We start from the raw sequence: 21860 nt of genomic DNA on the forward strand, positions 1-21860 counted from the left end.
CAGCCAATCCCTCATAGAAAGTTTCCTTACACTGTAAACATAATCTAGTCAAGATGACTAGAGTACATTAGTCCAGACAATGCTTCTATCGACCAATTAATTCTAGTCACTTGACTAACTTTTGGTCCAGTGACCAAATAGTTCTGGTCATATGACTAAGTAAACCTGGTCACATGACCAGTTTTTACTAGTCATTCAATTATGCCTCTATCGACCAGGCTTTAGTCAAGCGACCTAAACGATTAGTCAAGATGTCAGTTGACTAATTCAATTAGTCACATGACCAGTTTTTACTAGTCATTCAATTATGCCTCTATCGACCAGGCTTTAGTCAAGCGACCTGAACGATTAGTCAAGATGTCAATTGACTTATTCAATTAGTCACATGACCAGTTTTTGCTAGTCTTTCAACAATGCTCTATCGACCAGGCTTTTGTCAAGCGACCTAAATGATTAGTCCAGCAGTCACTTGACTAATCCAGTTAGTCTTGCCCATGGATAAAAGTAGTTTTTCTATACTAGTTTAATATGACCCACCACGGATTCGAACCTGCGACAACTCCCTTATAGGTACAAAGCTGTCTGTTGAGCTAACTGGTGGGAACAATTCTTGGATATAAAACCTGATTGGGCCTTAACCACTGCTAGACCATCAAGCCCTCTCACATGAAAAAAAGAAAGCAAGAATTTCTGTATTAATTTGGAATCACATTTTATATTTTCTCTTAAACACTACATATGCTTCACCTCAATAGTAAGTACAAAAGAGTGTCTGATTTCATCAGTAATTGAAGAACCAGAAAACCCAAAGGTTTAGTGGTTCTGATGCCGATGAGAGTTTATGAAATAAGATAAGTCAGAATTTGTTATTGTTATATACCTGTATTGTACTTATTGCCAGACAACTGAAACCAAACTGAAGCTGATCAGACATAAAGTTGTCAGTTGCACTCATGAATATAAATGAAATTTCAGTTTCATGTGGCACTACTGTACCAATCTACCAAGTATGAAGGTGATCAGACATATATTTGAAAAAAAATATCGACATTTTAAGAATTTGATTACAAGCCCCACCCACATATTCATGTACTGGACAACAAAAACAATGAGGTCCATGTAATGATAATGTAGCATACCTACAAGTTATTCAATACATTTACAGTAATTAAATTTATTGTTTTTAAGATTATACATACACTTGCAAACATGCTAAACTGTAGATTACCTGGCCATCGTAAACAAAACCAAAAATTAATGCCTTTATTGATGTACATATAAAGTTGAAAAAAAGTGATATAGTTGACTCTAGGCATTTCACCACCCCACACCCCCTCTCCAGACAAACACATGGGGATCATACGACACAACCCATATCCCCAACCCAGAGCGGAACCCTTACCATCATACCACCTGCAGCCTCACCTACCATCCTACAACCCTGATCCCAACATCACCCTACTCATCTGACAACCCCCCCCCCCACCTGACACCCATCAGATTTTACCAGTTTCACACCTTACTACCAACACATTAATCTACCCCACTCACATAAGATTTCCCTATACTCTATAGGTACATGTACAGTAATACCAGATTATTAAGTTCATTTACTATTTTCACTATAGACTATCCCTTTAATTGTCTGAGCCAGCTATTTATGCAACATACATATACACACATACCCACACGCAAACTTGATCAAAACATACAAACATGCCAACTGATCACAACATACACATATGCCAACTTAATTGCAAAGGTTACTTTTTTTTCAGTCCAGTTTAATTTGTCACTGAACTACTCCTTTAATGGCCTGGCTAGCCAATTTCATGGTTTTATAAAGCAAAACAAATATAGATAAGATCATCAAGCTCCCAGGAACCAGGAAAACATGTCAAACGTGACGAATGACAGGAGGTTAGGAATGAGGGACAACAAATGCTATATGGCCAACAAACACATGAATATTAATGAGGTTACATGTTATTTTCATATGAAAATATAACTATTATTATCCACCACCAATCAACAAAGTATGGAGATGATCGGTTATACCGTTGCAAAGTTATTGACATTTTAAGAATTTCACTTTAACTGCTGCCTACTCATTAATATTCATGTCATGAACAACAAAAACAATAGGGAACATCTACTAATCATGGAGCATGTACTAGTTCAAAATGACAGTAATTCAACATTTAATTTCTAAGATTTCAGGTTTACAAGCTATTTCTAGCAATTAAGGATTAAGCCCCACCGACTCATGAATATTAATTAGATGAAATTCCATTGTCATGTGACAATGAACCACTTACATCACCATACCAAGTATGAAGCAGATCGGACATACCGTTGCGAAGATATTGACATTTTAAGAATTTTACTTTAAGCCCTACCCACTTATTAATATTCATGTGATGGAGAACAAAAACAATAGGGACCATCCACACATCACCAGTCCAATATGACATTGATCCAATGTGTCGTTGTTGAGATATCGTGTTTACGAGCAAGCTGTCACATCACACACACACACACACATGTTTTGTGTTTCGTTCAGACCGAGGACCCCATTGTATTTTCCATTGTTCAAATCCACGTACCGTAACATTAACAATACCCCATACAATAGAATTCTTCCGAGGACGTGGTGATTCTTTAGAAATCACAACCGAGGACCTGAAATTCTTTTGTTCAAGTCCTCGGTCAGATAGCAAAACAAACGCATACCTACACACACATGTTTCCATTACATTCAGACTGAGGACCCCATTGTATTTTCCATTGTTCAAATCCACGTACCGTAACCTTAACAATACCCCATACAATAGAATTCTTCCGAGGACGTGGTGATTCTTTAGAAATTACAACCGAGGACCTGAAATTGTTTTGTTCAAGTCCTCGGTCAGATAGCAAAACAAACGCACCCTCACACACGCCAACTTGATCGCATAGGTTACTCGGCCTTCGGCATCGTAACCAAAAATAACAACATTTTGTAAGTCAAAACCAACACACGCAACAGCTGAAATGATAATGAAAAAATTTTCAATGACTTATTATTTGCAAGTTAGTTACAGTTTTATAACACCTTAGCCTATTTTGATATATATATGCTAGTGCAATTGATAGGCAGTATTCTATGTTATAAATGTGATGACAGTTTGAGCCAAAAAAACTGTACAAAAAATGGTAGGTGCCTGGAGCAGTAATTAGGACATCAATTTTTAGCGATTTGCATGTTTAGTTTCTCCAGAATTTTATTGACTGATTTATCTGCCGGTGTAGTATCATCAACATTCAAAATTATTTTTTTAAAAACTGAAGGGTTTTCTTCAGCAAAGGCTCTATGCCTTATTTAGGACAGAGAACACTGCCAAATAATTGCACATGGCTGCGAACAAACTTTTCAAAGTAGCTACTTGCAAGGTTTCCACTATCACAGTGTACTCTGGAACACCTTCATCCTCTGTCACCTGGATATAAACTGGCACGTCTGACAAGTCTGTAACCTGCAAAGATATTAAGGTATATGTATTCAATATACAGCGCTTTCCAGTTTCAGAAAATGGGAGGGGTGGCTGATTCACCATGATGGCCATGAGTGACCAACAAACAAATATACTCCACCAACGAAGGAATCAAAATAAATAATTCCTTAAATATTTTTTCAAATCAATTTACAGTACATCGTATTCACTACAAGTAATACTATTTTTGATGATATAAATAATAGCAGAGTATAAATGAAACAACAGAGCTAAATGGTGCACTGGTTCCGTGTATTTTAGAGAGAAATGAATATTTGCCATGAGTTATGACATCTTGTTACAGCTAATTACATCATGGTAGGGATTCATTCCACTAGATGATTTTAATACACTTGGGGCTGATCAGGAAATCCACATTGGGTTATGGTTACTGCAACTACAGATTGAAATCTGTCCAACATTCTGTTCCAGTTATCACATACATACTAGTCTATTCTACCTTTGTGATGATGCCCTTACTATATTTACAGCTATGAACACTCCCAGGTCATACATGTGATGTTTAGTTAGGGAATAATGATCAGATGTGCGGGCCTTTGTTGCAGACAGAAGGTTTTCAGGGCCCAAATATTTCAAGGCCCCCCAGAAATAAGGATGCCCAAAAATGCCCCCCCCCCCCAAAAAAAAGAAGAAGATGCCCCAACAAATGTTAGGGCTAAACCAATTTTAGGGCAAATTTGTATGAAAAGTATCATTTTGAGTGATTTCATAAATTGGCCCATATGGTCTACAGGTGACTTAGGCCCCCAAATCCTAAAAACCCAAGGAGGCACTACCTAAGTACCACTGTGAAAAATGCTCAACACTGCACCATAGAATTCATAGGAAAAGAAACATTTTGTGTGATTTCAGGCGGAGTTCAGGAGTTCAAAATGGCCCATATGGCCCATACATGACCTTTGGCCTAAAATTCCAAACACCCCAAAGGAGCACTACCAAAACACTATCGTGACAATTAAACTCTAAGCATTGTGACCATACAATCTGTAGGAAAATATTTATTTTGAGTTATTTCCTGAAATAGCCCATATGGCATCAGACCTAAAATTGCTGAATACCCCAAAGGAAACACTACCAGGGCACTATCATGATGAACCCTCGACACTGTAACATACAATATCAGACCACCTCTGATGGCCTTGACCCATAGTTTACATACTGTTGATTTAAATAATACATTGGGTACTTACACTATCCTCATCTGCAAATACAATCATAGCACCCAACTTCTCATTCAGTAGAGTCGGAACTGACAGAATTGCTGCATGCATTCTAGACTCTAAAAGAAAAATCAACAACAGAATGTTAAAGCACTCATAACATCATGACATTTCAGAAGAGTGATATTATGTCATATTTGGTAACATCGATAGGACAAAAATATCACAGATTCACTCATCTGCAGTCCGGAGAGCAATACTCAATACTCGATAAATTGCTTAGGTGATAATATTAAAGTAGAGTACTAAATACATCACAGGTCTTATTTTCAGCTAAGATATTTGTATCATTTGATAAGGTCTAGGCTACTTAGCTAAGTAATATCAAGTATGAGCTCAACCCAAGCAATCACCTTTAAGTTATGCCAATTGTTCAGTTATTTGTCGTGGGCCCCTACTGGCATGGGCCATAGAAAATGATTGCATCCATGTCATTGTTTCAGCTTGAGGGATTCAAGACAATGATAACTGATAAGGAACATTTGAAGCAAAATATAGAAACATTAATGGAAAAATATCAAATACTGAGATTGTATTGAAAGAGTTGCTCCATTTGTCAAGAATATGTATCAGTTGTCAAACTCGTATCTTGGACCCAAAGCAGATAGGTTTCATTGATACCTACAGATTCCTGAAGTCCGAGAACAAGTTTTCCCGGAATTAACAACCATATATCATATCATGAGGTCTTCAGTAAAATGAAGATAATAGAGAGCAGACTAGCAAGCAGATTGACACATGAAAATTTGAACCTCAGGATTCAGCTGGCAACAGAGCATGTTCAGTGTGAAAGTTGAACAAGGAAGATATTATTTGAGAATATGCAGACAGTGATAAATTGAAATGCCTCTTGTTTCCAAAGTAGAGTAAGTAGACTAGATTTCCATATACTCAGCTTGTAACAATGTAACATTGCATCATATAAATGGATCAAACTGCATATCGTGTAGCCTATAATACATATAGGCATATAGGGGGAAGTGGGGGCAGGTTGTCACATACCACCTACTTCCACCCATGGATTTGCATATTGAACAATATATTTTTGGAAATTGGAATAGACATTCTATATCCATATCCATAACTTCAAACATGTTATAATAACCTTAATAATAATAAAACGTTTTTATATAGGGCATTCCGTCCAAGACCACAATGCTGCAATGCACTGCACACAGAAAAAATATAATTATACAAAACATTACCCATATTGCAAATATAAATGCTAATTCAGAGTTGAGTTTTTAATTTTTTTTTTAATAATCGAATAAATTTTGCAATAATCAAAAGTTCAATTTCCTCTCAAATGTTACCTAAATCTTCCAAAAACATCTATACCCACCCATATCACATACGAGCAGTCAGCCCAATGATTTAATTTGATTTCGGGACAATCAAGGGAAGTCAACAGTCTTGAATATAATTTCAAAATTAGGCCCTATATCCCCTCCACTAAGGGGCCCATGATACTGTACCAATTTCCCTTTGTTGAACACAGACACTTGTTTGTACCAAATGAAGTACTTCACAGCCATAATTTATGCAATCTACCGTCAATACACAGCCTGTCTCGTTATCATCTGAGCACTTGATTGTGTTCATCCATGATCATATCTGGCAGTCTGGGTTATCTGTGGTACAGGGTCTTTCACAGGGTCCATCCTGATCCTTATTCTACTGAACTTAACTGAACTCTGAGGGGATTCTAGCAGGCAATTTCTAGAATTGTTCAATTTATTTTAGCATGATAGGCCTCATGCCATACCGGTGTATGTGACAAGGATTTTTCTCCCTGAAAATACACCCCCCCCCCCCCCCCTAGATTTACTGAAATTGCTTTGATACTTGATTGAGACTCTATTTTATAAGGAACTGCTTGATTTCAGAGAATATGCTGACCACAAATTCAACTTTTCCTGCCAAGAATTAGAAAAGTGATTTAAATCAGTGATTTAAAAAAAACCACTGATTTAAATCAGCATAATTTAAAATCACACAACCCTCTGCTAGTAAGTCTTAACAAGGTCCTAAATGTACATATAGATTTAGCATTTCAAACATGTGGTGGTAGTTGGTTTCAGAGTTTAGCAGCTGCTGAAAAAAGAACTCTCACCGTAAGTAATGGTGCTGACATTTGTACAATAAGTGTTGTAGCAGCATTTGACCTGAGAATATGTACCGGTTCATTGATATTGAGAAGTTTACATAGATAGTATGGAGCAAGTTTATTTAATATTTTGTAGGTCAAAAGCATTAACTTACACATGATACGCTTCTTCACTTGTAACCAGTGGAGATTTACAAGGATGGGGGTTATGTGTTCACACTTCCTAGATAAGGTAACCAACCTGGCAGCTCGTACAACGCTGGAGCTTATTTGGCAGTCCATAAATGAGACTGTTGCAAGAGTCAAGATGTGAAGAGACAAATGCGTGCACTAGCCTTTTAGTGCTACCACAGTCTGAGTATGTACGGATGCGCCCTATTTTCCTCAGACTGTATGATGCAAGACGACAAACGTTAATGTCTAATGAAGGTGTTTATTTTTCACTACCATACATCTGAATGGTTATACCCCCTCACCAAGACATATTTTGCATCCACCCCTGCCTCAGACTTTGCTCGTAGTCCATTTTGAAGACCCAGCACATACCTGGGTGATGATCACTTGAATAGTGAATTACAGATTGAAGTGTTACTAATGTACCTTAACGGGCACCCTCGTCCTTCTCCATGGCTGTATCTATGACAGTGGGATGCTTCATCTTCAAAGTGCAGCGGATTATGGCATCTCCATACTTGGAAAGCCCTTCACCAAGCAACTGTGCCATTGTCGTCTTTCCTTCAAGTCGCTTTAATTCAAGTAGTATCTATGGTTAAATGAGATCAATTAGATTATACAGTACATATGGTAAATTCACCTGAGAAGTTAAGAGATCGCTTAGGACTAACACATATTCGGGATTATGTTCAGAGACGTAGATTGAGATGGTTCAGACATGTCGAAAGGGATGGAAGATGCGAATTGGTAAAGAAGTAGAGAGAGACTACTGTAGCTGGTCAATGTAGGAGCAGTAGGCTCCCCAAGTCTTGGGATGAGGACATGAGGTTTTGCGGAGTGATCTTGCTGATAAAGGTATAGATCGGGCTCTAGCTCAGAATAAAACAAAGTGGTTTTCTTTTTAAGGGGGAACATCCCCCTACAAATTCCCAATAGCGGTATCAGCAAAAAAAGTGTGGGAATCCTGCAATCGCGCTGCTTAGCACAACAGTCTTGAATTGATTTTTGAAAAACAAAGTCGTGGTTCGAACAAGTGGTGGGCATAAAGTGAATATATTCAAATGTCCATAACTTTTGAAACCACAAGATTGAATTTTACTTTTACACAGACTACTGTATAATAAATAATATCTACAAAGACATATTAATACAGTACCTCTTCATCTTCAAATAGCCAAGGATAGACTTTCTTAACCACTTCGCTAGTAGCATCCTCTTCCACAATTAAACGACGTCTATCTGCCAATGTGATAGACATACAACTTTTGTTATTTGTTCACATCCCTAATGTTCATGTGCATATTTTGTACAGCATGTGGGTAAACATGTACGGTACGATACCAGTCACAATTCAACTATTTAATCACATCCCATTACTAAAATGTACAGTAGAAATGGAAGTGAAATTACTATGCAGTGATGCAGAAGCCTGAATGCATTTGATACCTGTATGGAAAAGAAACATGTGCAAACATTAATCAATCCGCTATGGTAGCTACATTTTCATTTGTCAAGTGTACAATGATAACCAAATACATTTATGTTTGAAATTGTAGTATTTCCAAAAAGTTGAATGAAACACCCCGTAAAAGATGTCCTATTTTATTTCCAATGGAATTAGGGTTAGCCTAGGGGGATCAACTGCGGTTCACGGTACCACAGGTAAAGCGAGGAATATTCCATCTTGAAAAAAGCCTAGTCCAAGGCTATATGACTCCCTACAAACAACTACAACAAATTAAACACCCACCCACCTTTGTTCTGAATCGGAACTGTTTTGTACAAACTTAAAAAATAGCAGAAAAAACTGTCCCAACTCATGCCGCTAGAATATATAACAAATTTTAGCCAAAAATTCCGGACAAGTCAGTGCTATTGTCCAGAAATATTCCCCCTCTATATTACTGACAACTAGGCCTATAAATTGATATGACACAGCTGTGGCAGCAATAGGCTGTTAGATTGCTCCAAGGTCCCCAATGTTTATTTTGGAAGGGGGAGTGTATTCTCCTGTGAATTGTTAACGGGATTGTTGGATAGGATGGTCAGTGGACAAACTGGTAATAAAAGATTGGCGTCATGTTCAGTTGATGTTTCGTATGAAACATAGGCCTAGCCTCTGTATTTTATGAAAACTATTTAGGGCTAGGCCTGGGGGGGGGGGGGCTATAGGGCCCTAGGAATAATCAGCTTATTTAGTGTAACAGTTTTGCACGCAACTACACAATCCCATACACACTATTCTAGTTAATTCGTTATCTTAGGGTGACCCTAATTGGAGGCTAATCCTTAACTCAAACCTAATCTAGATATAAATAATATGGCCTAGGACCTAAGCCTAGGCTATGTCCCCCCAGAAAGTGCAGGAGAAACACTGCTGTGAATTTATCCCCCTAAAATATTTCAAGAATAATATAGCCAAGGTACCCCTAAGGCTAAAGTTTCTAATACAGATTATAAATATTAAGTTTAATTTAGGTTTGTTATTTTGTAAAGAAATTATCCATTGCAAACATGAGAAACGCGTGAATACCGGGGCCACCATGATACTGTAAATATACGGAGGCCTACTGTTACGATAAACTGTGCTGTACAACTACTACAACTACAAGGCAGCTTAACGTCATTAGGTTTAACGTTAGGCAATTCGCCTATAGCTACTGCATGATAGGCCTAGCCTATGACCTAGATCTTAGCTTGTTCGTACACAAGTTGGAATAATCCTAAATACACACTTTATGGTCTAATATATTATATACTTTTTAAGTGACTAACAAACGACACTGGCCAAAGGCCCAAAGAAAACTGGTCTAATATACTAACCTTGCAATGGTTACTGACAATATCACTGGATGATAATATTTTTTTGATTTTTCGTACCGTAACCGTCTGGCTGCTAACTCCCTGCTGTACGTTCCTTGCTCGTCGTGTACGTATGTGTACAATGTACTATAGTTCAGTGCAGTACGCTAGGCCGTACCGTGGCGCTACAATTGTTAATATTTTCCCGCGCTTTTTCATGTGACGAATATATCAACCTGATTGACTAGTGAGTTTCGTCCCAGTGCTGACATTTATTGTAGGACCAGATTAAAATAGAACTGTGACCATTATGTTCTGGTCAGGCGACCTTTTGGGTTAGTCGTGAAGGCATCTCTACCAAGATTATGGCGGGATAATCGTTGACTAACGTAAACCAGTCGATATGACTAGACTTTAGCCTCGCTTGACTAGATTGTGTTTAGAGTGTACCCATTTGTAATTTATAGGAGAACGTTTCGAGATAATGTTAAGCATGTGCCCAGAACGGAACGATTAGTTGATGTACGCCATTTTGAATTTGGTTTGACAGAAATGGAACAAGGAAGGTTCGACGGCTCAAAGTCAACTATAGGTTTTGCGCGTATCAAGGGGTTGGAAGGGCTGCCTTGGGTCAAAGTTCATTTTCGGAATCTAGGCCACGATTGGAGTCTAGGGAATTTGATGAAATTTCTTGTCAACTACGTACATTAACTTGTCCACACAACATTGAAAGCGGGGCTTATCTTCTACCTTTCTTCTATCATTGCAAATAGATTGTACAAAGGAACCGCTATTTTGGTAAATATCATGAGGGAATTACCATAGAAATAAGGACAATGGAATCTAATTATTGTTTGGTTTCTCTTCAACGTGTGCTTGTATATTTATTGGTCATTTAGATCAATTTTATTAGGATTTAAATCGAACAATTAGGCCAAAGGATCACAGGTTACTCGGCCAATTCTATTTAAAGGTGTAATTCGGTAAATCATTCCGTGTATAGTACGTGACCTCATCAGAAGGAAAATTATACATAAAACTAAATTAAAGAAGCCAAACATAATGTAATAAATTGCATTTATTTTAGCGTGCAGTAATAAAAAAAAAATAGACAACTTTACTGTTCTCTAGAGGGAATTCTTCATCTGTTCTGGTGTATTATATAAAAAAAAAAAGATGTTCAATAATTTAGCAGAACCCGTCATTTCAAAGAGTTCATTGTCTGGTATATAGACTTTAGTAAAATGGTAATTTCATAATTCTTAATTCAAGATTAAATGAAAATATAAAATAAGTCTGGCCTATTTTATTTTAAAGTTATCGGAGCGTCAAAATGTTGATGGGATATCTTGATATACTTCTATGTTATCTAAGGTAAATACGATTCGTTAATTTATCTGAAGATACGTGATTATACAAAGAACCATTGACAACACTACACTGCGTCTAGTTCTCAGAGGGGGGGGGGGGGGATGTTAATCCTACATGGAGGTTTCGTCACAAACGAGCACGATGCATGTATGAGTACAGGCTTATAGATCTTGGGCCTGGCATGATGTTACAACCCACATAGATATAAAATACATTGCTTTCTACTGACGTAGAGTGAAGTGAATTTATTATAGTACCTAGGGACGTACACGACTTTTCAATGTATCCTTAAATGAAGTAATGGCCGCAACAAGCACGTTTTGTTACTGTCATGAAATGCCTTCGTAATACAACAATCTATTGTAGAACTGTTCAAGTCGGTCCAGGCATAAATTAAAATCATTTATTGGGAAGTAAAAACTTCTGCGGACTCGCATCATCTACTTTATCAATGACAGATTTATGGCATATCACTAAGGTTTCTTTATGTCTTACATTTTTGAATCTTAATGAGCTGCGTACACGGTCGTGTCACGTGAAGGTAATGCTTCCTTGTAATAGACTGAGAGACCAACAGCTAATTTTAAACTATTTTATCACAGCTTTAAAGTCGATCTCATATAGTTTATTTTGAATACAATTGACGAAGTCGAAACTTTAATTGAAAATAAATTGTCAACAATGCATTCTTTATCGATATTATAGAAGCCTATCACGACAGGTAAATAAAGACGTTTAAGTTAAGTTTAAACGTTGGCAAATGTCACGCCCGGCGTGCCATAAGGTTTGGATAGGTCAATTAAATGGAATCTGCGGGCAATCATGAAAGCATCTGTAACCAAAACGAAAAGAAACGACGTGCATTAAGGTCTGACTTGGTGATTCTACGTTCAAGGATAAGTGTTTGGATGTTAGCTAGTTTTGTTTAAATACTGTGTAAACTTTTAAAAAAAATATGCTTAGGTGAATCTTTGTTTACAGTTATTATGTCGGTCACGTCAAACTCAGTTTTGCAATTAAATCGAGTCAACCCGAGCTGTATGACAGCCAAGTCAAATGCGACCAAAAAAGGGTATTGATAAACTCTTCTTGTACACAAGTTTACCTTATTAATATTTATCTGTTGACAAGAAAATTATGGAAAGTAGAAAATAATAAAATCATCCAATGAAAATAACCGATAAAAGCGATTTGTCTGACCAATCCTATGTTTTATCATTAAGAAACCTTTACTATTCATTTTCAAGATTTTAAATAAATTCATTTTCTGATACTTTTTTTTTATTGGGGGGGGGCAAGATATCCACAGGGACTCGATCGTTATCTGTTTTAATGATAAAATTCCAATTTTCATTCTGTAGATTTTGTTTTCTAAAATACACAAAAGAAAAGTCATAAAACATAAATAGAAAAAGCGTAATAAGAATTTGAGTAGATTCTTAGTGCAGTGACCGCTGTTTGATTAGGCTATATCAATTTCTAGTCTTTATGATCATCGCTCACTTAGGGAATGCAGGAGCTGTGCAGGGAATATCATTTTAAGTCATTTGAAGCCTCAAGCAGTCGCTACTGTTTCGATGCTACCGGCAAACTGATTCCGCGATTTCGCCTTGTCGAAAGATTGAGGATTTTAGTATGGTTAAAGGGAGATCCCGCAGTACGACATAGACGTTGTGATATTGATTTCCTTTGATTCCAAGTATCTCTAAGCTATATGTGTGTGTGTGTGTGTTTTGTGAAACTATAATACATTTTGGATAAACATTGAACTTTTTTGATGGATTGTCACGTGCTTAGCATCCAGATAACCGATGGATATCTTTCAAAACCGTTCTAGATGTCATAGACATTTTCGGATAGCGAAATTTGTTTTGTCTCGTTTGGTCAGGAGTATCTTAACTTGTATATATTGCAATTATCGGAAAGATCGGTAACTCTTAAACTGGGGAACCTTGTATTCCATCCACTTGATATCACTTGATATCCACTTGATATCACTTAATATCACTTTATTTGTTATCGATGTGACGCGAGACGCAGTCTTCAACAACAGTAACAGAGAATAACTGTTGTGGGAATGTTGTGAACATGTGACGTCAAACGTCAGATTATCTCTGTTAAACATTGCAGCGGTAAGCATGCGTTATGAACACTACAGCAAAGGCAAACAGATACAAATCAACTTAAACTTTCTCTTAAGAAGAATGGTTCTATGGAAACAAATGATTGATTGTTTGGCATGCATACCCCTTTAAGTTTGTAAGGTATCTCTCTCTCTCAATCAAGGAGCCTGTTTGAGTTCCCTGCCTCAATCTTCGTCTCTGTTCAGTTGGAATACAGATCAAGTTCTCATCGTCGCCTAATACTCAGATCAATCGGCCAACACAAGTCAGATTTGGGAGAAAGATATTCCCAAATAAAACTCGAGAGGCCAGGAAAGATTAATTGAACCCAGGCGATCACTCTGCCCCAAGGCTAGTGTTAGAAACGGCGTCCATTCTTCTCCGTATCATAGGATAGTCAACAATTGACTGCCGAAATAGAGGGAGTCATATGAACCGCTGGCGATGACAGGAATCAGTTAACTTCGTAAGAACTTTGAAAGTCCGATGCAAACTTTCTTTGTAGTAGTAACACTTCAAAGACAATTTCACGTTATGATTAACGTTAATGTCATTATCAACACAATTACAAAGTAGAGCTAAAACAAATGTCATACATCATCAATTAATTCATAAACGTAAAAAATCATCTAAAATTGTTTCATAAAAACAGTAAAGCAAATCTTGAAGTGATTTCTGTGTAATAAACACTTTGTCTTGCACTCGTGACGTCATATGTCGTCTTGGTGAATACAGAGTCTCGGATAGTCACATTGAATACATAGTCTTGGATAGTCACATTGAATACATAGTCTTGGATAGATCATATATGTTCCAACAGATGATAAGATTATTGACATGTCGGGATGGGCTTTCACAATTGTTGTTTAGCTTCGCTGATCATTGGCGGTCAGCATAAACTGGAACTAAGTTTTTCCGATCATCATCATTAAGATAATGTTATAACCTTTTCAACCAGCAAATGGGGATTGCTAACGACCATAACAGTAAGATCCAAGAGTAGAAGAGGATTATAAATATTTACAGCAAATACTCAACTTTACGTGGCTACACTCCTTGTCACAATTATTCAAATATACATATAATTAGGTTCTATTGGTGTCAGTAGTGTTCACGCTAATGGTGTCAGCAGTGATCATTCAGTTCGCATAATCCGACTGGTGTCAGTAGCGGTCAATTTATTTCATCTATAGATGATCTATCACCGTGTCAGCAGTGATCTAATGAATTCTCCTAAACGGGCGCATTGGTGTCAGCGGCGTTTATATAACTTCACCTATATAAAAATATTCGATTGGTGTCGGTAGTGGTAACTATTTTATGACAAGATGGATGTTGTTGCCTGCGTTAGTAAATGTATCACAAAGTTATGAATTGCACGTGATTTTCATGTTTGTCTCCATCTTTTCCTGGCAGGAGAATGTTCCCTACGTTTCAAGTTAAAATGTCCGGTATGGATCCAATGGCAGAGTATATTCTACTAATGGACTTTGTCCCGGTGAGTTTCCGTCACCATCGGTTGGTTATAATACAGTAAAACAGAAGACTATAGCTTTACAACAGAGCGACTGCATAGATGGTTTCTACTATTTTAGAAAGTTTATTTCGAGGCTTCGTTGTATACCACTATTTCTTATTTCATTTGCAAAGTTTTGAATTTATGCCTGTTTTTGGATTATGAGAGAGATAATGTTTTCATGGATAATGCCGTTTACAGGTACATGATCTGTTCTTTAATGGTTGTGTGTTGAGAAATGCTTGTAGATATGCGTTGTGCAAGATTGTGTTGAATAGGTTGATAAACTGAATGAAACAAACAAGAATGCATCAGTTTTATGTTTGATGTTGTAGGTGGATGATAAGAGATACCGGTACGCCTTTCACAGTTCCAGTTGGTTGGTTGCGGGTAAAGCTGACCCCGAAATGCCAGGTCGGATCCATGTTCATCCTGATTCTCCAGCCAGGGGTGCCTTGTGGATGAAACAAATAGTTTCTTTCGACAAATTAAAGTTAACAAACAACTTACTAGACGATAATGGTCACGTGAGTAACTAATAATAATCAAACACTGAATATTCATTTCGCTTCAACTGCTGAGTGCTTGAAGCACGACATAATCATATAATAATTAAAACGTTTGGTATATGCAGATAAAGGAAGTCCTGATCCAACTTAATGCTGGAAAGAAAATGTTAGCTCATGTTCCACTTGAAACGTTACTTTGAAATTGATGTTTGTGAAGAGCCAGTCTGCGTGGCTCTAAGGTATTTGAGGCACTTCTCAAATTGATGTTATGGAAGCAAAAGCGAATTAATATCAAGTAAAATTTCAATTTTCAAATTGATACCTTCTCAAGAGTCATAGCTGACTCTATCGGTAGTGACATTTCAAGTTTAAGAATTGTCAGTCCTATTTCATGGCGTAATTTTTATCTAGAAGGAGTGTCACTATAAATAAATATTGTCAAACTAACTTTGTCTGCAGATTATTTTGAATTCAATGCACCGATATCAGCCGAGGTTTCACGTGGTACATGTTAGCGGCCGCAAGGACTTCGATGATGCCCCGGAGAGAGATTTCAAAACATTTTTCTTTTCAGAGACACAGTTTACAGCAGTTACTGCATATCAGAATCACAGGGTAAGGATATCAGTGTAACATGCATGGGAATGTACTCATTATACTCATTTTTGCTGTATATCATAACATGGGCTGTTCGGCTAATTCCTTCGAGGATATTAGGCCTAATAATAGTTTCATTTCAGCATTCGAAACCACAAACAATATGGCGCTTATGACTGAATATGACGCCTAACCAATAGCTACGTATACCAAAAGGTTCCAATTCATTTAATATACGTTAATTGACCTGACAACCTCAAAATAACGAGCTATATTCTTAAATACATCCCAACAACATACCTATTACAAAATGACTAAGAGATCAAATTTAGAGTAATTATACAAGATAAATCTTTAACCTAGTTTCAACTTCCCTTCAATAAAGGAAATTATCATTGAATGCTAGTTAAATTAAATTAGTAGCCTTTCCGAAACTAGTGCAAGTTAAAAACCAATTAACCAGGGTCAATCACCCCTCGGTCATCACTGTCATCGGAAGCAGACGGATTCGAGCTGTAGAGGCTCTCTGGTTGGATGTCGCGTGTCCACAAACCGGAGGGGTGGGGTCGGGAGGGAGGGGGCGCAGGCGCGGCGGAACTGAAAAATTATTGGGGGGGCTAATGTGAGGAGACTATCTCAGCGGAGCGCCACCATCGGTTGTCGCGGAGCGTACAAGAAAATTTTGGGTTTTTTCAAACCCCCAGATGGCCGGAAACGGCACTTCCCGAGTGTTTTATACTGCGAATACCTAGCCCTAAAATATGGGTCCCAAGCCTGCAATTTCTCAGATTGCACGTAAAAGTCTGTAAAAACATTGTAATTTGTATATTCGATGGTGTTTTAAGAGAATAGCTATTACTCGTAGTGTACTCGCAAAGACGTTTTTGAGTGTAGTAAGGGCAGTGGCGGAGCTAGGGGTATTGATCAGAGGGGCAAGAATGGTCTGTAGGGGCGCTTTTGACACTATCTAAGCGGAGCGCCACCACAGGTTGGCGCGGAGCGTAGAGAAAATTTTTGAGTAAAGATATTCCCTAGATTGCAGGAAATGATCCTTTCCGGGCCTTGCTAATTGGCAGATAAACGGAGAATAAATAGGTGTCGTCGCCATTTTGTCGGAAAATTACACCAACAGAATATGGCAAATGTCAAAAGGTAGATGAGAGCGCAATAAAATAGTCAATAATCGCGAATAAGTAAAAAGTAGTGAAAAGCTGAAATGAGGGCCAGCAGTCCATTTGAGTCCGTCAGGGGGGGGGGGGGGGAGGCATCCGCCCCCTGACTGTATGGACGCTCCGCCACTGAGTAAGGGGATGTTGGAGAACTGGCTGAAATGATGCAAGTCATTGGCCTAAGACGAAGTTGTGTTGCGCTTACCGGTACTCACACTCACTGCTTCCACTTTTCACGGGGCGTGAAGACGCGGTTGAGGTGACAATGTGGTCTATAGCCAGGGGACGGGCCGAGGGTCCCCAGCATTTACTAAAATTATTACACCTATATAGTATACGTGTGCATCGGACAGATCGACAAGTATGTAATGAAAAATGGACAGATGCACGTTTCGGAGCCTTGGTAAATATTGGGGGGGCTTATCATGCATTTGCCCCCTCAACTTTTTCATTGGGGGGCTGAGCCTCCCCCCCCCCAAGCCCCCCCGGTTCCGCCGCCACTGAGGGGGCGTGGGAGTTAGCATAGAAAAGTTATTCTTGAATTGTATTAAGGGACAAAACTTTCTTTTGCACTTACAAATTTCTTACAACAACTGGACATGGATGGCCCTAAATAACAATGATAGCAGTGTTTTTACATACATACACACACACACAAAATAACATCGAGCTTATATGAGCTATAAATTATGAACAAATAGATAAAGTTAGCTGCAATATCTCAATTATTAGCCGGTGTGTCGCCTTGAAGCAGGTTTCTCTTGGAGAATGTCTGCAAACATGTGTCCTATCTTTTCAAGATGATGACGTATTGAGAGATAAGTCCCTGTGGAAGTATAACAAACTAGGTTAAGCAGAATCCGCCATCTTGGGATTCAACTTCTAGATCGTGCATGACATTTGCGGGTACAGATCCCCCCCCCCCCACTCTTCCTCACCCCCATCACCTGCAAAGTTCATAATTCTACATTCATACATACATCATTCTGGGCTTATATTGTTGATTCTAAGGGGTGGGGTTATCTACCATTTAACCAATTTAGCGGCGATAAGATATTTCACTATTTTTCAGATTTTCAATTTATTCCATCACGTGGGTAGGCTAAACGGATGTTTAAGTTCATACCCAAGCACGTGTTAACGCACAGACCAGACACACAATCTTGTACGTATTAGTTTACCAAACCTTTCTCGTATGTTCTCATCACCATATTGAGCGCATACATACTATATATATATATATATATATATATATATATATATATATATATATATATATATATATATATATCTACATACACATATAGGCCTACATCGTTGGAATAAATACGTATATGCTCACCAGATGGGTTAGTTTATAGCTGGTAATTTTTTTATGACCGCTCGTTCAGTTTTGCTTGACCTATTTTCAAGAAAACTAAATTCCCAATGGCTAATGATGTACATTTCCGTGTGATTAGTGTGTAGGAAGGAATTCGACTAGCAAGAAATTTCCGCTAGAATTTAAGTACTCATATCTCTATAAGTGGTGTGAGTTAAGAAATGTTGAGGAATGGTTTTCCTTAAATCGAACACGAATGGCATGAATAACTTAAAGCATCTTGGTGTAATGGTTGCAGAAAGAAAAACAGTTTTGAAGTTGATCTGAAAATGAATTGAGGATAAAGTTAATTAAAAGCAAATTCAAAGGAAACATCAGGCGAATGCTACTGTTATAACCTCGACTCGCTATTGGTATCTGAAACAACAAACGAAATGTTGAATTCATTGTGTATATTTAACTTGCAGAATTTTTTACAAAATATTCTTATACTTCATCAGAATTTCGTTATCATCAATCAATCTAACACTCTTTTCTATCTGTTTCTACTGATTAGTGGTAATTAACCATTCTCTTCGTTCCTCGCATCATTTATCGGCTCAGTATACTTAAGTTACACTCGTCTTTTAATCAATGGCATTTGAGTAGAACAAAAACCCAAATAAAATTTTTATTACAAAAAAAATCTAGCTAAGTGAATGGGTTGCATTTGCTGTGAGATTATCAGATTTTTGGCCCAAAGAAAAACCAAAACAAATTTTATACTTAAGATCCACAAGATTGGTTCTTTGCTTAAATCCTGTTAAATGTTTCTTTTGTGTAGTTTTTATAAATATTATAATTTTTGTTGAAATTTAAACTATTTTCCTCGTTTTATTGATAACAGATAACGCAGTTAAAAATCGCTAGTAATCCATTCGCAAAAGGCTTTCGAGAATGCGATCCAGATGACTGGTGAGATTTTACCCTTTCTTTTAGGTTTTAACTTTAAAAACACGATGACGTCATATTTTCAATAGACACATTACAAAGATTTAAATAACATCCATGAATCGATAGATCCAATATATTACGAGTAATATTCTTAAAATAAAATTAAAAAAGAAAATTATATTCAGTCGTTCTGATTTACAATTAACTGCGTTCTTAAAAAAAGATGATATAAGATAAGGTGAAGTCATTATAGAACATACATGCTTTTCGTAATTTTGAAAATTGTATAGCGCCCTTATAATATAAATTGTTGAGTTTATGCTTCGCTTGTCAATATTGTACTTGATCAATATCCTGCAGGAATTCCAAACGTTTTTCTTTTCATCCAATAGGGGTTAATTTGTTATAAAATATATAGATACATATATACATACATACATATTTATGGTATGATATTATACATATGAGACGATGTGACGATGTATGTATACAGAGAGATGGGCAAGGGGACATTACTTCTAAAATAGGCCCTTGCAACAAATTTAATTCCACAACTAAAGAATGTTATAATATGGTATAGATGAGAGAATGCGTGCATTTTCTCACCTTTATTCATAGTATAATTGAGATAATGCCTCATTCCAACGGTCCCAGGGCACGTAATCATCACAGACCAAGCTCACTTCAGATAGTCGGCATCGCCCGGACAACGAGGTCAGGGAACCGCAGTAATGGGCACGGGGATCAAGGTGATGGCGCTATTTATTTATTACTCCTTTTCATTATGCTAAACGGCTACCGTAAATGTCGACTCACCCTTCACCTCTAACATGTGTTGTGGTAACAAGTAAAACAACATACTGTGCACTCTCTATGTACAAATTGTGCTCTCGAATATACTTTAATTTATTAAACAGTTTCTTCAGTAGGGTTGTTGCAACGGCAGTCAAATCTATATATTCAAATGCAAGTTACAAACACGGGACAAAATGTTGGCAAATATTTTATGCCATGATGGGTGGCATCAAAACAAAATTTTTTGTAGAAAGCCTTATGTGTGACAACTACTTGATGTTCTAGCATATTTTGATTCAATACTGGTAACCTTCATTTATTACATTTGCATATCAACGTGTACCAACAGTTTCTATCTCTTTCAAACCTTTCTCAGACGACAAATCGGTTAATTCGAGTTGTGCATCAAACACCCCGCCATCTTTGACCACAGTGGAGGCGATCAACACCAGCTGTTCGATGACGCAATCAGGAGGTCTTCCTCCTCCTTTGCTTAATCCAAACCCTTCTTACACAGAACTACCAAACCCATGCACTTTGACCAATGGAACGTGCGCATCAGATACTTACGCAACATACGCCCCACCCACTGACAATCAATATAGTTATGGACCTAGTTGTTACTTCCGTTCAAGTAGCAGGCCTACACCCTATTCACGAGAAGTGGCTTATATGCGTGATCCTACTGCCGCTAGATACTGTTCGAATGGATTGACGGCGGGTTATATGAGTAGAACTGCTGGGCATGCGCAGTTTGGTTATGATCCAACTGCTTCCATGATGGGAAGCATATCAGATCCTAGGCGAAACTATGCACAACCGATGATCTGATTGGAAAACGGTTATAAATATTCATGAGACAACTACCAATCACTGTGTGTGTGGTTTACTTACGTCGTCATACGAAACCTTTCTGAAGTGCCAGGTCTGCTGAATGCATTCTGTTTGGTGACGTCAAGTTTAGAAAGTACGAGGTCATCCCATTTGATATTTTAAACATTACCATTGTTCTTACTGAATTGTTGTTATGATTGTTGGATATTTTTCTATTTCCATGAGGACTTACGGTGCTGTTCGCTACTTGCATTGGAGATGTCTCGTTGAAGTTAACATCGAATTAACACCGCCAATTGAAAACTCAAACCTACCTCCATGAACTCGAAAACATGAGTTATTTGAATGATAAAAGCGATTACGCAGCAAAAGTGACAATTGCTTCTCCATTCAAAGTTAGGTATAATAAATTGCGTGGAAATATCTAACTAATCGTCATTCACATATATGTACACACACACACACACAGAACCTCAGTTCACATATATATATATATATATATATATATATATATATATATATATATATATATATATATATATATATATATATATATATATATATATATATATATATATATATATATATATATATATATATATATATATATATATATATATATATATATATATATATATAGATATATATATATAGATATATATATATATATTATATAACTGAGGTGCTGTGGATTCAAGTCCACCAGTGATTTATACTCCTTTGACACCTTACGAAATCACATCAGTAGTGTATTGATGCAGATTAAATTTACAGGAAGGTATGTTCATCTTTAGATCATTAGATGACCCCCTGATCCTTTAATGGTGGTAGGATG

General features: G+C 37.3%; 1 protein-coding gene and 1 long non-coding RNA gene across 5 annotated transcripts in view; one reads left to right on the top strand and one right to left on the bottom strand.

The window, feature by feature from the left end:
• Positions 1 to 21566, top strand: part of LOC139981019 (uncharacterized) — a 38841-nt gene extending 17275 nt beyond the window's left edge. For 3 of the 4 annotated variants that reach the window (XM_071993121.1, XM_071993122.1, XM_071993123.1), the window contains exons 4-9: positions 14768 to 14849; positions 15203 to 15394; positions 15836 to 15991; positions 19350 to 19417; positions 20015 to 20145; positions 20568 to 21566. In XM_071993121.1, coding sequence (XP_071849222.1) covers positions 14768 to 14849; positions 15203 to 15394; positions 15836 to 15991; positions 19350 to 19417; positions 20015 to 20145; positions 20568 to 21022 — 1084 coding nt within the window. In that variant the 3' untranslated portion in view covers positions 21023 to 21566. The remainder of the gene's footprint in view (positions 1 to 14767; positions 14850 to 15202; positions 15395 to 15835; positions 15992 to 19349; positions 19418 to 20014; positions 20146 to 20567) is intronic. The other variant, XM_071993124.1, reaches the window with a different exon arrangement.
• Positions 688 to 10311, bottom strand: LOC139981338 (uncharacterized). The gene is made up of 5 exons (XR_011797828.1): positions 9879 to 10311; positions 8212 to 8294; positions 7482 to 7644; positions 4745 to 4833; positions 688 to 3515 (listed from the first exon to the last, which is right to left on the bottom strand). It is a non-coding gene; the product is annotated as an uncharacterized lncRNA (long non-coding RNA).
• Positions 21567 to 21860: the final 294 nt, after the last annotated feature.

Source organism: Apostichopus japonicus, chromosome 15 (genome assembly GCF_037975245.1).
Source record: "Apostichopus japonicus isolate 1M-3 chromosome 15, ASM3797524v1, whole genome shotgun sequence".
Classification (NCBI taxonomy): domain Eukaryota; kingdom Metazoa; phylum Echinodermata; class Holothuroidea; order Aspidochirotida; family Stichopodidae; genus Apostichopus; species Apostichopus japonicus.